The 17,303-nt window shown below is 41.7% G+C and overlaps 1 protein-coding gene across 3 annotated transcripts; it reads left to right on the top strand.

The window, feature by feature from the left end:
• On the top strand, positions 1-15,543 carry nol6 (nucleolar protein 6 (RNA-associated)). 3 transcript variants are annotated; one of them, XM_048995523.1, is made up of 27 exons: positions 1-97; positions 556-638; positions 1,120-1,323; positions 1,637-1,753; positions 2,439-2,618; positions 2,749-2,917; positions 3,111-3,245; positions 3,370-3,533; positions 3,663-3,783; positions 3,903-3,961; positions 4,055-4,156; positions 4,645-4,760; positions 5,389-5,566; positions 5,734-5,856; positions 8,808-8,956; positions 9,775-9,850; positions 9,968-10,108; positions 10,194-10,311; positions 10,533-10,687; positions 10,829-10,992; positions 11,121-11,273; positions 11,384-11,481; positions 11,728-11,852; positions 12,724-12,813; positions 13,386-13,586; positions 14,020-14,121; positions 14,518-15,543. In XM_048995523.1, the coding sequence occupies exons 1-27, from the start codon at positions 70-72 to the stop codon at positions 14,665-14,667; spliced, it is 3,501 nt and encodes a 1,166-aa protein (XP_048851480.1). In that variant the 5' UTR covers positions 1-69; the 3' UTR covers positions 14,668-15,543. The 3 variants fall into 3 exon arrangements, with proteins under 3 accessions (XP_048851480.1, XP_048851490.1, XP_048851500.1); XM_048995533.1 differs by lacking the exon at positions 1-97 and adding an exon at positions 134-273; XM_048995543.1 differs by lacking the exons at positions 1-97; positions 556-638 and adding an exon at positions 645-793.
• The last annotated feature ends 1,760 nt before the right edge of the window (positions 15,544-17,303 follow it).

The raw sequence follows: 17,303 nt of genomic DNA, 5'->3' as shown, positions 1-17,303 counted from the left end.
TGATTTGTCCAAAGTTAAGTGGGAAAGCAGGATCAGACAGTGTCTAACAGTGGCATTACTCTGCTGTCCATGGAATTTGAATGCGAACCTTCCCATCGTAAGTCCTAACCGCTAGTGCCAAGCGCCGCCCCGGCTATATATATTAATATTCAGTTAAAATAAGGTGATTCAAAGTGCATTATCACGAAGCAGGGAACACAACCTAGAACTGGATTTTCAAATAACGGGAAAACCTACAAAATATGTAGATGGCTGGAAGTCAAAACCACGAGGGTGTGAGGCTACTGAGCCGCTGCTCAGTTCTGTTTATTTGATTTATTCGCAGCCACAATGTACATCTAAATTAAATGTTTTCTGAAAACAAAGGAAGTTCCGTGGAAATTAAACAGTTAAAAATGTGAATAAAATGTTAATTTAACCAACACAGCTAACCAAAATCCCAAACACATTCGATGAGAAACAGTAGGCGTTCTCCTCCGTATATTAGCCTTCTTGTTGCCAGGTTTGCCACTTAGTACGACATGTCGTGAACTGCTGCCGTATTTTGTTATACAGGATGCACAACTGGCCAATTAGAATGCGTCTTTGTGATCCTCTCGACCAATCAAACTGTTCGGGGTCTTCACACACGAGGAATGGTACGTTTTTCCGGGACGCACATGTGAGAAGTACCTTGCCTAGCTGTTCTGCATTAATTTTATATTAACTGAAACGTGTGTTCTTTTGCGATCTGTGCTTAATAATTATGAAGAGAAAAACAGACGAATCGTCAGCTTCTGATACGAAGAATAAGGTACCACAGTTCAGAAAACTGGGAAATATAACTTAATACAATAAATTCGTGTTGTAGTCCGGTCTAACAACCGGGTTAGGTTTAGAAAGCGGTGATACTTTGGCAAAATGTTGTCAAAACACATGTAATTGCAGTTGTTTCAGGGTGCCTTTAATGTTAACTACAGTTATTCGTTATTTACATAATGAAGTATATAGAAATGCCATTACCATTTTTGCACAGAGATGCTTGTCCATGACATTAGTAATAAGTCGATATTTAAAACTGCCTTTTAGAGACAGACTTCTGGATTTTCTTTTTCTGATTACTTTCTATTTTCTTCTTAGACTGGGAAATCTAAGCCTTTTGACACAGAAAACGATGGCACCATGGAGCTAAAGAGAAGCAAGAAGGAAGAGACCATGGAGGATGGAGTTCTGCGTCCTGTTAAGCTCTCTCGTAAGGAGCTGTATAAACCCCCTGATGCAGATGAGCTGAACCAGCTGCGCGAGGCAGAGAGCCTGTTCCATTGCAATCTGCTGAAGATGCAGGTGAGGGAATGTGGTGTCTGTGCCTTTCTGTCACTGTAGTATCCCAGCTGTGTTAGTTGAATTGGCCTAATGAATTACACAATAGAGAACTCATTGGTGCTTATTCTTGATTGATATTATTTGGGCACTTAGTACAGAAGTCCATGCAGCGATCTTCCATACTGTTTCTCCAATACATAGCCATGGTTAACCTGGAGCCTGTTCCAGGAAACATAGCAACACGGCTGGGGATCCTTCAGACAAGGTTCTACATTAGTGATACATTGTGTAACCTACTTGTTGCATTTTTTGTTTTCTGTTTCTGTGTTAAAAGATGGAGGAGCTGTTGAAGGAAGTTGTACTAAGTGAACACAGGAAATGCATGGTGGATTCCTTCATACAGAAGGTCACTAAGTTGCTCCAGACTGTGCCACGGACTTCTCAAATGGAGGTTAGTATCGCGTCTGAGAGTGGGAGGGGTGTATCTCTGTGTCTACTGTCAGTGGTCTTTGGTTCATGTAAGATGGACATCATGAACATCATGATCGTGGTAAGATGCGTTAGAGAAATCCACGTTAACATGCAGTACTATGTAAAGGTCTTAGGCAGGCAAAGAAAATGATATTTAAATTAACTCTGTGTTGATGTAAGTTATAATATTATGACCGTGAAAGTGTATCAGCTTAGCCAATTCGAAATGTCTCCAAAAGTCTCTCAAGCATTTCCAGTAACCATCCAATACAATACATGTATGTCTTGACTCATCCCCTACCACACCTCACATGGAAAATCAATACCTCATTGACTTTTTAAAAAACTAATTTCTTAATTGATTGAGCTGGATCTGAAATGTAATGATTACATGTGATGGCTGAGGTGCCCCTGATGAAAGGTTTTGGAAGTGAAGCGGTTCTTCTAGCCATCCAGTCAGTATCCATATCCATATCAATAACTATTTGGAAAACTGAGAGAAATTCTTGTTAGATTTTGTTGAGTTACTCTTAATTCTTAGTTCTGAGCACATGTGCCCTTACTACTCAGACAAATAGCTTTAAACTCTTGCTTTTACTGCCTAAGACTTTTGCACTGTATGTCTTAACGTTTTGCTTTTTCTCCCTCTGTTTTTGTCTCTCTAGCTGAATGACCTGTCATGGCTGTCTTCAGAGGTCAAAGTTCCTTTCCTGCTTTTCCCAAAATCTGCAAAGGGCAAGTTCCACATGGAGCCCCCTGCTTCTGTCTCTGTAGTGGGCAGCTATCCGTTGGGGACCTGCATTAAACCAAGGGTGTCTGTGGATCTTGCTGTCATCATGCCTCCTGTAAGTGTTACTTATTCATGCTTACTTTTTTGCATGCAAAGTAACTTTGCATGGATAATCTTTGGAATTATTTGCCTCGTAAATTTATAGATGTGCATTTGTTGTCTGAAGTTTTCATTCTTCCCCTCAGGCTGTGCTACAACCTAAAGATGCCTTGAATCAGAGGTACCCTAGGAAGAGAGCCCTTTATCTGGCTGGGCTTGCCCAACACCTCCTGTCCTCTCCTGTCATTGGATCGTTGCGTTACTCCTGTCTGCATGGAAATCGTCTTCGGCCGTTATTGCTAGTAACGCCTCCAGGTATTAACAGAGGGGAGCTGCTGTAGAATGGACTGCAGAGGGAAAGGTAGAATGAACTTAGGTTGTCCTTATTAAAAATCAGACCTGAATACCATACCACGTGCTAAGGTTGCTGGGTTGTTGTGAGCATACAATTCCATGCAAGGCAGAACTAGCAAAGTTTGGTGTGTCATTTCGCATGTTTACCTTGCAGGGGCAGACTCAAACTCCATAACGCTCAGGCTCCACGTTTGCCCTTCACCGGGATTCTTCAAGCCTAGTCGCTTTCACCCCCTGAGGAACAACGTTCGGACGTACTGGTACACAGGCCTGGAAGCGCCCACAGCAGGTGAGAGCTGCGCAAGAGATTTCACTCAGTATGAAAACATTTTTGGGAAATGTCACAGGTATATTGACTGGCAATGATAACTGATTTTGCTTTCTAAGTAAACCTTTTTTTGCAATGATCTTAGATACCAAGGAACCGCCTACTCCTCACTACAACAGCTCTGTCCTGGGTGACCACCTTCCAAAGGCACATTTGCAGTTTTTGTCGGCTATTTCTGCCCAGTGTGCTGCTTTCACTGATGCTGTAGCCCTGCTGAAAGTGTGGCTGAGACAGAGAGAGCTGCACCAGGTTTGGTTCATTTTGCTTGGCACTAGAATTTATATGAGATGTTGGTCTCAAATCGCCTCGATTTCAGTTGTTGTGCTTCTGTATGTTATGTTCCCATCTTCTGTGCTCATTCTTCCTGTTTGTTTTCAGGGAGTTGGCTCCTTCAGTGGGTTTGTGGGCTCCATGTTGGTGGCCTACCTGCTGTCCACACACAGAGTCGGCAACACCATGACTGCATACCAACTTCTCAGAAACTCTCTTAATTTTTTAGGTAAGCATTTCATCCGAGGGTGGATTTGTTGACGTCACGCTAAGCCAGTGCATTTATTTCAGAGCTGTATTGGCATTCTGTGAGCACTCTTCCATATTTGTTCCTTTCTCTAACCACAGCTACCACCGACTTAACAAAGAATGGAATCACTCTAGCGAAAGACACCGACTCAACAGCGGTAAGATTAAATCTATATGATTAACTTGGATGTTTGGGCAGATTAATATTTAGTATGGTTCTTTCCTAATCTTTCCTCTTCCTGTCTATCCAGCCCACACTCTCCGAATTCCACGACTCTTTCCAAGTAGTCTTTGTGGATCCATCAGGGCACCTCAATTTATGCGCAGACATGACGGCCAACACCTACAAGCAGGTGCGTGAGTCCCAGTGGCAGACGTGAAGTTTGCGTTTTACATTTAGCCAATGCTTTTGTCCATAGCAGCATGCAAGTGAAGGAAGCTTGGAATCCGATAGCCCTGTCAACTTGATTACTCTTGTGGTCTTGGGAATCGAACCCATGCAGATGTTAAGTCCATGTTAGGCGATTTTACCTGAAGTGGCGAAATCGCAAGCTACAGACATCAGTAATGTATTGCGTCTGTCCCTAAATTCAGATTTCTTAACTGTATTTTTAGCATGATCTGTGAAATATATAAAGATTGTTGTTGTAATAATAATAATTAGTAGTAGTAAAGTTTTTGTTGAAGTTATAAAAAACAGTTTCCCAATGTGGTCCTCAGGGACCTTCAGCAAGAACGTGGACCATCTGGGGGTCCCCAAGGATTGGGTTAGGAAACGTTTATTTAAAACTATGCTCATTTTTTTGTTATTGATGAATTTTGGCTCGTGTCGCGTTCCCAGGTTCAGCATGAGGCTGCGCTCTCCCTGCAGTTTTGGGACGACCCCACACTCGACGGCTTCCAGGCCTTGCTGATGACCCCGAAACCCTTCCTTAGGACATATGATCATGTCTTTCAGTGAGTGGCATTCCTACTCTCCATGTGCTAATAATAGTCCATATGCTAAAGACGCCCTTATCATTTGTTCTGCATACATTGGCTAGACGTTTAGCCATTTTTAGCTACTGCTGTTCTTTTCCCCAGGGGGTGGATTTGTTCTGAGCCATTATTCATGACTCGCTAGATTACAGTGTCAAAGTACTTTTCTGAGCATCAATCAGGCTGTTAACACCCATTATTTTATTAAGTACAAAACTAAAACTGACTGCAAAAGGCAACAGTTGCGATTATTTATGGGCTTAAGTTGTAAAATAAAAACCAGGTTAAGGAAGTAAAATGAATCAAATCAGTCACAGCTATCCATGTATTATAAGCACTACTGTAACGAATACGTGCTGTTGGCTTGAGCCTTGGTGGAGCGTCACTTGGTTGCTGTATCTCCACCTCCACCCCCTCTTTTGGTGGGACTATTAACTCACTTCCCACCTCTGCTTTGTGTGTGTGGCGTTTACGTCCTAAAGACACAGATAGGCTAACTGGAATCTCTAAATTACACTCTCTTTGTGCCCTCCTATGGCCCTGAACAAAATTAAGCAACTGGAAAATGGATGGATGGATTAGTCATTTTCATTGCCTTTTCCTTCAGGTTGTGTGAGCTAGTGAAACTGCAGTCCTCCTGTAAAAAGCTCAAACTTCTTGGGGAGCTCATGGACCACAGTGGGGACTATGTGCTGACAGTGCTTCCCTGTATACTGTCCCTCCTGCAACACGGTCTAGGAAAAAGGGTCCATCTTTTGACCCATGCCTTGTGTCCTGAACCAGAGGTGAGGTTACAAAAACTCAGTTTGTATGCAGATATCAGTGTTGAGAGAGGTTTTTACATGAATTCACAGCTTAGCAATTTTACTGTTAAGTCTGCGTATCTTTTATTCATGACACATATGACATGTCACACTTACTCTTTTTGTTTTGTTTTTTTCCAATCTTCTAGTGGTCAGTGGTCACTGAACCCCCAAAGCACAAGGACTTGGGGTCATTATCCTTCGGTCTCTTGCTGAACCCTGAATTGTCAGCCTCTGTGCTGGAGCGAGGTCCACCAGCAGACAGCGCTGAGGTAGTCCTGATAATCTCCTGTTTGCATGTGTCGCCCTTCTGTTAATTCCCTCAGTATTTGATCCCCTAATTGCCAAACAGTCGCATGATTGATGCCATTGACTGTGCTAGAATCTCACAATGAGCATTTCTTTAGGTGATATATCTAGTCAGCCTTCGCATTGAAAAATGTCTTTATGTAATTTTATACTGGGTTGTTCCATTTTAATTCAACAGATTTCCAGTAAAAAATGTATATCATTTTTGAATCGATGAAACAGATATCGTTCTTTTTGTAAAAATTGTGCTTCTGAGCGTTTTCTTAGTAACTGGATTTTTTTTTTGTTGTTTTTATTTCTCAAAAATGGCTGCATGACTTTTTGTAAAGTTCAGAAAGGGTAACAAGTCAGTTTTTTGTGACCTGTCATTTGCTTCCCTGCTTTCAGACAAAAAAATGCTTTTATCCAAAGGGGTGTAAGAGTAACGAGGTACTGAACTTACGAAAAAAATATTTAAAGTACACACTAGTCTCACTCTCTTAACCTTCTTATTTTATAAAGTAGCCTAAAGTGCCCCCAGAGTGTTTGGGGGATGCATGCAAAATGACATCCATTTGTCTGCTGAAAAGGAGAAGCGGAAAGCCGAGTTTGTTCCATCAGTGATTCCCTATATCACACCACCACCACATTCTGTGTTTTACAGGAAGTCCTTGCTGATAAGTGGGTTTGTGGGCTCCATGTTGGTGGCCTACCTGCTGTCCACACACGGAGTCCACACGTTTACCAAAAAGGGGTTATATTTCATACGGCTTAGCAACGCAATATAAAAGCGAGAGAAACTCCATACTTATGTCACCATTAACAGGACTTTGGGATAAAAGCATGGTAACATTTTTTGCTACTTCCCATGGAAAGCACACATGTTATGGCTTGGGAGGTACCGTGAAAAGGCTTGTCGGGAAAGGTACTTTGCAGCGACCGTTAATGGTAATCTTCCACTGGCCAGGATGTAGGCCATAACCAACCAATAACATTAAGAAACTGTAGTTATAGTGCAGTTCCACCTTGTTTTGATTGTCCATTGCAGAAGAGTTGGCTCTGTAAAGGCGTTGCTGGCTTTGGAGAGCAACAGCGACATAAAACCAAAGAGAATCACTGTGTTATGTTAGCATTAAATGCTAGCGGAAGTAGCATTAGCTTGCATAAATTTACATTTTCAATCCATCCGATTCAATCGTTCTATAATACTTTTTCCAAGTAGGAGGTTGGGTTCCAGGTTATCAGCAATGTGTCAGTACATTGCGATATGTGATAAAATTAATAATTCCAGTTCTTTCTGGTCTCTATGCATCTCAACCAGTCAGAGTGGTGACACAACTTGCTTGGTTTAGTCACACTTATTTCCTTTCTAGTAAGCAAGGCTGTGTCAGCTCAGGTTGGATACAGCTTGCAAAATTTACTATGGGAAATCGTCCCTTCGCAGTTTTGCTTACGTATGACCTGGTTCAGTGGAAAAACGCCAACCTGGGGTGCGTTTCTTGTGACTCTTGTCATCTTACGAAGACTTTTACGAACCTTACGAAAGTTGTTTACTTTTCTATGTGCATTTCCAAGAGGTTGCTTAAGGGAGAGTTTCTTAAGCTTGACATTACTAGGTGCCGGAACATCAATGGTCCGAGAATCGATTATTCTCTCCATATAATAACTGCTTGACTGTAGCATGAGGAAAAACTGGTAGTATTGGTATTCTTTGTGAATATGACACTTCAGAAATGCTTCATGTGTGTCCATTGCAATGTCACAATCAATATACATCGCACCCCAGTCACCCCTGCAGCTGCTGAATTGTTAGAGTACATATTACTTAGCATATTGTTAATTTCAGAGGTGTGCGGTCTGAACAGTGGGGGCCACTAGCATTATGAGCTGACAACAGCGATGTGAGACAGCTAAGAGAGGCTTAGACCAACCTTTATGAATTAATAACTTATGGAGGATACGCTTAACTAAACATTTTGGGAAATGCATCGGAGCGTTGAAACAACTTAACGTAGAACTTACGAACGACTTGGCTTTAAGAAGGAAATTCACCTCAAATCCATATTGAGTCAGCCAAGGGGGCTCTGAGAGGGGTTGTCCATTTGTGTACCTGGAACATCTGCTTTAACCTTTGCCACAGCAGAAGCTGAGGTGAATATAGCTATTTTTGTAGCAGAAATGGGAATTATCATACATGCAGCAAACAATCTGTCAATTTCAGGCGAATACAAAGTGTAGTCTGTGAAAATTCTGGCTTTGGATGGGAGTGAACTCTGCTTGGCTTTGCATGACACTTGTACTGATGTGAACAAAGCTATGCAAGAACCCAGTTTCAGGGACAGGTTGTGCCATTTGGAATCTGCTGGAGAGTCTTCTCTGTCTGTCTTGGAATCGAATCGAATCAATTTGTTAACATGATAATCGAATCGAATGGTGATACCAGTGAAGATGCACAGCACTACCCCCCCCCCCCTGTTTGACACTCAAATGTGGCATTAAAAACAAAAAAGTTCACCTTTGGGATGTTTATCTCATGAAGGGGTCCAAGTAACAAGTCAGTGTTTTTTGTATAGAAGTAGTACCCACACACATGTATTTTATTAAAAAATAAACAGTGCTATATCAAAAAAAAAAATGACCGAGCCCGGCAAGATAAGCCAGATTTCATCATAAGCAAAGATCGCCATTTTGTTGAATTCAAATGGAATGACCCTGCTAGATTGTCAAAATATAGTTTGATATGCTTCCTTGCATTTTGTGACCGGTTTGAGATGTGGCAGTTTTTTTTATATAGTCTAATATATATAGCTTAATCCAAGGTTTTTTGTACATGAAAAAGCCTGAAGTTAGATGTTGTTTGAAAGGCTAATGTCAATCTCTGCGCGCTCCTAGCTCCGTATGCGTGTCCCTCTCTTAGCTGTGCGTGTGTTTTCAGGCTGTGGAGTTCAGGCAGCTGTGGGGTCCTCGTGCAGAGCTCCGGCGATTCCAGGATGGAGCCATCACTGAAGCAGTGCTGTGGAGCGGCTCCTCTGCCTGCCAGAAGAGGCTGGTGCCACGTGAGATTATCACACACCTGCTTCAGCTGTTAGTATCCTCCTCTTTGTTTTATTATATATCATTGAGTCATGTTGCTACTGTTTGTATTTTACAGTTGTTAGTCAGTCAGATTGGTCAACATATTGGATTTACAGTACAGGTAGTTCTTGCTTTCCAAGCTCCCGATTTACGAGTTTGTTTATTTACTCGATGTGCGCTGCCCAAAAACGTTGTCCGTGGCCCGACAAAGTTTTCAGATAACCCTGCTGTGTGAATTATCTGACTGCGCATGCACATCTTTGTACCTGCACGTCTGCGCATGCGCAGCATTACACTTTACAGAATATTTTACGATGGTGTCCGACTTGTATCACTTCGTTTCTCGACCCAGCCTGATCCCGTTAATCATTTCGCATACGGTTTGTAAGTGATCTCCACCAGCTCCGAATGGGATGCATAAAGAAAAACACCCCATCTGTGGAAAATCAAAGTGACCAAAATTTACTTTAAATGTTGCAGTTTTTGGAAAGAAGCGTTTCTTTGTTTTTCTCCAGGGATTTTTTTTGCCGTTTTTTTTTTTGATTAAATGTTAATTCCAATAATATGTTTGTGTTTCTTTTTGTTTATTTGGCAAAAATTTAAGATGAAAACATTTTTCGCTTGAACCAAATTCATCATTTTGTAACATTTCTATGGGAAATGTTTCCCGTTTTCCTGCTGGAACGAATTAGCTTGTAATGTCAAGAACTAGCTGTAGTAGAAAATTAACCACATATTCTATGCAAGTCAGGTTCATTTGGATCATGTATGGGAGGTTAGGCCTTGCATTCTTAATTCAATAATGTGTACGTTTATCTGTCCACCAGTCATGCTGATATTCCAGAGTCTTGTGTGAGATATCGAGGAGGGTTCCTTGATGATGTCATCAGAATTGAATGCAAGGTAAGTATGCTGTTGTGTATTATGAAGAAAGTCGGTCATATAATCTGTGTATAGGATTGTTTCATCAAAGCAGTTGGCTTAGCTAGATATCGTCCTTTTTTTGTCTTGGTGGCACAGAGTAATAGCACTGGGGATGAGGAAAGTCTCAGGATAGTTCAGTCCTATGATGACCTCAGCCGCAAGCTGTGGCAGTTGGAGGGTCTGCCGCTGTCCATTACCTCTGTGCAGGCTGCCCATCCGGCTTTGAGATACTCACAGGTACATCCCACTCTGCTTGGGGCTCACCGTTACCCCACTGAGTTGTCCTATATTGCAGGTAGTCACCCATTTCTGTTTGCTGTAGGTGTTTCCCCCAGTTCCACATAAACTCCAGTACTCATTTTTCGGTCGAGAGAAAGTGACTGGTGCCCTTTTGCCCCTGGAGAACAAGCCCTGTCCTGCCTACATCCCACCACTGAAAGGTAGAACATGTCCTCCCAAAACAACTTTGCCTGTCCTTTCATTCCTCACCATTTGCTGGGCTGAAGATAGGCCTCGGTATTAACCATGTATTTCTGTGAAATGACAGTGGATGTAGGCAGACATGGGTGTGAAGGTCTTTGTCTTCTTCAATTCACTGGTCCTGTATGTCATTAAAATAACAATTATCTCCCACATTCCTTCCGTTTTGATCACATTTTAGTCATCTGTCACATGGAGGGTAGCGGGAAATGGCCTCTTGAAGAGCTGGCCATCCGTCACATCAAAGCAGCCTTCCACATCCGCCTTGGGGAGCAGTTACGCAAGTGTCACGGTTTCACCTGCAGTCCCACTCCTACGCACCTAGATGTTTACAAGGTGCTCACATCCACGCACTTGCCCTGGTTTCACATTGTTTCATGCTGCTATTACGTCACGACGTTTTCACGAACTGTCATTACTCATGCTGTTCCTGACACAGCGTGATGAAATCTTTGTTGTGTGTTGTCTTGTATCCAGGATGGATATGTGTTCCGTATTCAGGTGGCTTACCACAGAGAGCCTCAGATCTTGAGGCAGACCATAGGCCCAGATGGGATGCTCTGTTACCGTGACAATGATGAGGCCCAAGCTCTGGAACTAGAGACCATACATCGGCCCTACCTCACCAGCACACTGCATGGGTGCAGTCCTCTTTATTCACAATTACAGTTTAACTGAACCACCTCGATGTCCTACTGTATTAGAAACAAGAGCGTTAGCATGGAGTCGCCAACCTTAATCTTTTCCTGTCCCTATTTGTGCGGTTCAGGCTCCAGCAGCAGCACCCGGCCTTTGGGGTGACGTGTCGACTGGCCAAACGCTGGTTGGCAGCCCAGCTTTTCAGCGGTGAGGTCGGCGAGGATGCCACTGATCTCCTTGTCGCGTCGCTTTTCTTGCAGCCTGCCCCTTTTTCAGCTCCAGGGTAATTCCCCCTCTACTGATCACTTTCCCCGTAGGCTTTGGTTATAAGGAGTTTGGTGTTTGATACTCTTGCCCATTAGAGCTCGTCAATGCTGACTGCCCCTTTTCCAGCTCCCCCCTGGTCGGCTTTCTCCGGTTCCTCCATTTGCTCTCCTCCTTCGACTGGAAAACCTGTCCCCTTGTGGTCAACCTTAACGGTCAACTCACAGGTGATTTAATTCATGTATTTTGACAAAGACAATAGGCGCATCATTAATCTTGATCGTTTTACTGTGTACCTATACTGTGTATATTTCCTTAGAATTTAAATTGCATGTTGATTTTTAAAACTGGGGCTGGAGCACTAGCTTACAATGTCATCTTCTTATGGGTTTTTTTTTTTGCTTACTTTTGTCCAGGTTCATTTTCTTCCATGCCTCACACCCAATACTAACCAGATTTTCTTCCCTCTTCAGTATCCGATTATGCTGAGATAAAGAACGATTTTATTGCTTCCCGGGAAATGCTTCCTGTCATGTTCATCGCCACACCCAAAGACAAGAAGCTTTCCCTGTGGACCAAGGATGGCCCTTCAGTGCTGGTTAGTTGTCATCTGCTGAGTGTGGTATTTATTGTGCCATTTACTATGTATGTAGCTGAATTCAATTCATAGCAATGGAAGACATGATTCATTTATAATTCTAGTGATGACTCGGTATTAAAAATGTGCCAGTTATGCTGCAACAACAATGTGTCAAAATATATTGATGGCATATTTAAAAAATTTTAACCTGTATTGATCTGTGCATCCAAAATATTATGAGTACAGCAAATTGTTAACCATTTACCTGAGAAACACTTCATAGAGAATGTTTGTTGTTCTTTATGTATTGTTAAGGGCCTTCCACGAGGCCCCAGCTGTGATGTGGTTACTGTGCGGGTCAGGGGGTTGGAAGCAGCCTATACTTCAGTACCTCTGTAACTGGGGTGGTGAACCTGATCCATGGAGGGCCGCTGTGGGGGGCGGGTTTTTGGGATGTCAACCAGTAATAAGCAGCGGTTCCACTCCAGTCCTGTGGACTTATTGCCCGATTGAGAGGTCATTCCAAAAACCAGCACCGACCCTGACTCTCCATGGATGAGGTTCTCCACCCCAGCTCTGTAACAAACCCTGTATTTCTTTATAGCGATTATGTAGACCTATATAGTGATCTTGACTGTAGATATATAACTGGAAATGATACCTGTTAAACTAAATAAGAAATCCCCATGTCTATAAATTTTTGTCCTGTATGTCAGAATTGCAGTCCTGTTTTGATGCACATTGGGTCAAAGTGCAGTGCCTCAGAATGCCTATTTGACCAGCTTTTTGTGTTTTAGGGGCAGGCTGTGGGTGTTAGTGAATTAGCCTTTAGACAGATTCGGGGTATAATGAGGTCAGCGTCAGGAGCTGTTTGTGGTGTCCCTTACAGATGCTGCAGCGCCTTACAGTAGTTGCTGAGGAGAGCTTAAGGGTCCTTGAGACGCAGCTGAAGGACTGCAGTCAGGGGCAGGACGTTCGGGTGAGTGCAAGAAAACGAAAGTGCTGGAATCCCGATTGTACGCCGGTGTGCAAACCAGAACATCCAGAGCTCCAGTCATTTTGCCAGCACTTGATCCTACGCAGTATCATCATGTGTCTGAAAGTCTTTTGTTGGTTGTTCTGCCCTTAAACTCATGCCAGTGGTTTCCTTAATGGTTTCAGGTTTACTTTTTTTTTTTTTTTGTAGCAGCAGGTGCTTTTGATGGATAATTATGGCAATTATTGTGTGAATATACATAGTTTCAAACGGTTGTTTAACGGTTACAGAAAGTGTGGCTATTGGCCAATTGGGGGGAAAATGGAGAGCTGACGCTATTCAAATTAAATAGTACTATAATGAAGTAATAGCGGGACCTGAATGCTCAGACACTGATTAATTTGCTTATATTCCAGGAACAGTAAGGAACCTGCACATGAACAGACAAGTTCTAGTTCAAATTTAAGCCCCTGATAATAATAATTCTCGTTCTGTGAGCTTTCTTACCCACATCGTTCACTGTGTTCTGTGAGCTTTCTTACCCACATCGTTCACTGTGTTCTGTGTCCCTGAAGGTGGTTCTGCGTCCCCCTCTGGATGTGTATGACGTTCTCATTCATCTCAGCCCCAAGCACGTTCCCCTTCTGGACCAGGCAGTGGACGTTCCCCACGCCACCTTCAGTCGGGGCACCGTGTCAGGTGCAGTGCCCAGCGCTGGTGGGGCACTCCCTGTTATTGACTTTAACCCAGTTACTCAGTACATGACTCAACTTAGGGTAAGTATATCATTTTATTTTAATGGTTTTGTAATTCTAAATTTATATTGCTTCCTCAGATTTGGTAATCTGCAGTTTGGTATTCTTATGCGATGTTTGTATCCATATGCAGTGATTTTGTTTAAATACATTGATTTCCCAGTCTAAAGTAATCAGTAAATATGAGAAAATGGCACACGTACCTCTTCAAACTAAAATGTGCCTTAAGATCACTGACATTGGCTGTGGTTTGGGCATGAATAGAGTAATGTTTGTACAGGTGATATGGAACTGGTGTATTTGGCCTAAAGACATAGAGACAATTTTAAGCTGCTGTGCGCTTTATTGAAATAGATGACAGATGACTCATTTATGGGCTGTCATTTCAATCTTATGCTAGTTGGCATTGCTGTCTTGGGTTGCAGTGCTTTGATTGTTTTTTTCCTTCTCCCAGGATGCATTTGGTCACCTGGCACTGTTTTTCTGTGATCCCTACGGCAGTACAGTTATCGCAGTGCTGTGGAAACCGCAAGCCTTCGCATCGCAGCCTTTCAAGGTGGGTTCCCCAGAGGTTTCACTGGATAACTGTTACAGGTTCACCTTCTTTCATTGACTGGTGCTTCACCTCTGAGCTGAATAGTTTTTATTCAGTAAATCGGTGACCTCTGTTATTGTTTTAAAGCCAGATTTAGCATTACTTTTTCAAAGAAGTATTTAATGTATAGTCTTAATGGTGATTCAACTGCATACTTTCTCAATAAAAGCATCAGTGCAAGTGTATTTCGCCTAATATTTAGCAAACTATAGATTTTACCATCATATTACAAATGAGTGCCAGTGTTTTGCTTTGAGCACTTTGGGGCTGTAAGTAGGTCTTCATTATTTCTCGGCTTTGCGTACAAATGAGGCATTTGAAGCAAAACACATGAGAATTCTTGACGGTTTCTTGCAGACCTCACAGATGAGTGCCCGCCGCGTGGAGGTGAGTGGAGAGCTGGCTCAAAGCGTCCCAAACGTGGAGGCCATCTTGGAGGATTTCCGTGTCATGGGGGAAGGACTTGTGAAAAAAGTAGAGCCAAGGACAGAAAACTGGGTGGTTTAAAAGAACCTATGCCAGGATTCCCCCCAAAAAGCCTGAGTTAATGCTGAAGGATACCATTGCAGTGTATTTTTTTCCTGCTGTTAAGCAAATCGTTAGGTCCATTATTTGTGCTAACTTGCAAATGACTGCACTGGCATATTTCTTACAGCGATGATAGACAAAATGGATATCTTTAATATTGTACTTTGTGCTGTACAGGATTTTACTACAGATTAATTGTCCAAGTTTTAACTTACCATACAGTGACTTTCTCCATATATTAGAATTTAATATAAGGAATAGTTATCAGTGAAATCTATCATTGTTTATCACCCTGTGAGTCAATGAGAGATTGTTTTTGCATAGAATTTAAATGCTATAATGAAACGTTCGTCAACTTTCCTGCTTCTGGCTCCCACACCTTGCTTGTGCAGGTTTAATTATCTTTGGTAAATAGCTACACAGAATGAGTCACAAAACAGTCCTGCATCACAGTGTTCGGGAGTGGCACATGCGTATGCCACTGTTTGCATCTACTGCTGTTTTCTCGTCTGACAAAGATGACTGATGCTTTCTTTCATTTAGGGGAGTTTCATTCTCAAAGATCAATACTGATTTTATCAAGCAATTATGAATGTTTGGTGAAATGTTTATAATGTCTGAATACTGTTGGAGACATAGCTATCTGTTGCTGGAAGCCTGGGTGTAACACGCTTAAAAAGAAAACAAAAAACACTTCTTAATTATATTGTGATGAACTTAAAAGCCTTTCACCTTCACGATGGCAGTTTTGTCCTTGGATTTCTGACTCAGAAATGGCATATGACCAAAAAATGTGCCAATTCTAATGCATATCCACAAGCTTTGGAATTATTAAAGTATCGGTTTGGTTATTACCATGGCGTCAACGTCTTCCCTAAAACATGTTCCAGGCCCAAAATATCTGCAAGTGTTTTACTGGTTAATTTGAAAGAGAAAGCCATCTAGCTAGCCAGTTGTATTTTTAGGTAGAGTATATAAGTAATATTTTTAATGAATGGGTGATATTGTAAAATGCAATATATGTTATAATGAAGAAATTATTAAGAATGGCATAGCTGGAAATGTTAATTGCTCATATATTTTAATTGTCCTGAATAAATGCTTTGGCTCAGGGGAAGTTGGCACTCCTTCCAGCCCACATACATGAACTGTTGGGTACCTCCCTCCCCAAGTAACAAAGGGTCCTTTATTCTCCACCAGTTCAGCTCTTCTCCATGGAAGCTGGGCTCTTTAAAAAAAAGAATGTGTGCGTATCCCAGTTTACAGGAATGTAATAACATCAAAATTTTAAAATCCAGCCTTATACATTTTCCTCCCTAAATTAATAATATAATGTGTTGTTCCTAAATAATTAACGTTAAATAAATATTTCTCGTATTCAATAACTGAGTTAATTCCAGCACAGTTGTGGCTGTATGTTGACTTCAGAACACAAATATTTATCAGGGCAGAAAAATAATCTGTAGGTTTTTTTTTTTATTCTTACAGGAATTATTCAGTATTTATGTTGAAACTGTGCAGATGCAGCTCTGTGCAGCAATTTCAGGTTAAATAATCTTCATTTTGGTGTAGAATTATGGTATGTCTGTCAAATACATCAGCTCAGCCATTTCAAAACTTTATGAAATAAATGGACAAACGGTAAAACCTATGGTGCGCAAAAACGTCTGGCTGGTGGAGTATAAGGATGGATATTCAGCTCATTTAAGGATGTTTAAGAACGTCGCATAAGCCCAGTAGCTATTTATGCCATAAACCCACAATATACATAATAAGGCAGTCCGTTGTTCGTAAACAACTAGCCAACAGAGCAAAAAGGTTTAGCCATACATGGATGGCTGCCACTGTGCTGATTCAGAAATCCTGGTTTGGGAGGTGCCTCTCCTGTGTTAACACAACAGTTACCCTAACCGCATCTCTTTGAACTATAGGAGTAAATCCACGTGACACAAAGAACATGCAAACTGGGGTATTGAAGCCCCCACACTTGGTGGGTTGAGCCAACACTTCTTCCTGCTGAGCCACCCAAGATGATCAGCAGTTAATAAACTGATGGAGTAGCATTCATGACAGAAATGTATTAACACATTGCTTCTTGGGAACGCTTCATCAAAAACCTTGAACACAATTTTTAAATAGTTTGCTACATACTGTTTATTCTCATTGCATGATGATATCAGCAGGGTTCCACCTCGTAGGTATTCTCTGTTAATGTTAACATTGTTAGTACTTAATGTTCCTGAATGATTAAAGTATAAAGAGACTTGAAGACAAAATAACTATCACATTCCATGATAATGGCCATGAACAGAAATAGACAGATAGTATATAAGTATAGACAGATAGTATATAAGTGATTCCTTAAATAAGTGGCGCAAACAGATCAAAGACAGGGATATGTAGACTTTGATCTCAGTTAACCTTCTCAAGAGCTCCTGTTTGGATCCGAGACTAGAGCAGAATTAAGAGCTCTGGCACATATATCGACTGATGACCGTCAGGTACTAGGAAACTGGCAACTGTGCTAAGAATCTTCCCATCAGATAAATGACTCAGGACAAAGAATTCCAAACAGATTTTTCTGCTTTCAAATTTTTGTCCAGTTCTTCAAAGTC

The sequence above is a fragment of the Brienomyrus brachyistius genome, chromosome 2, assembly GCF_023856365.1.
Source record: "Brienomyrus brachyistius isolate T26 chromosome 2, BBRACH_0.4, whole genome shotgun sequence".
NCBI lineage: Eukaryota > Metazoa > Chordata > Actinopteri > Osteoglossiformes > Mormyridae > Brienomyrus > Brienomyrus brachyistius.
This window is presented reverse-complemented; position numbering and strand designations above follow the sequence as displayed.

Bases quoted from the DNA above. Each gene is read 5' to 3' on its own strand.
- nol6 (XM_048995523.1), top strand. From the start codon at position 70: ATGGAATTTGAATGCGAACCTTCCCATC. The intron at 5,567-5,733 runs GTGAGGTTACAA...CCAATCTTCTAG, and splicing joins CCTTGTGTCCTGAACCAGAG to TGGTCAGTGGTCACTGAACC. The intron at 12,814-13,385 runs GTGAGTGCAAGA...GTGTCCCTGAAG, and splicing joins GTCAGGGGCAGGACGTTCGG to GTGGTTCTGCGTCCCCCTCT.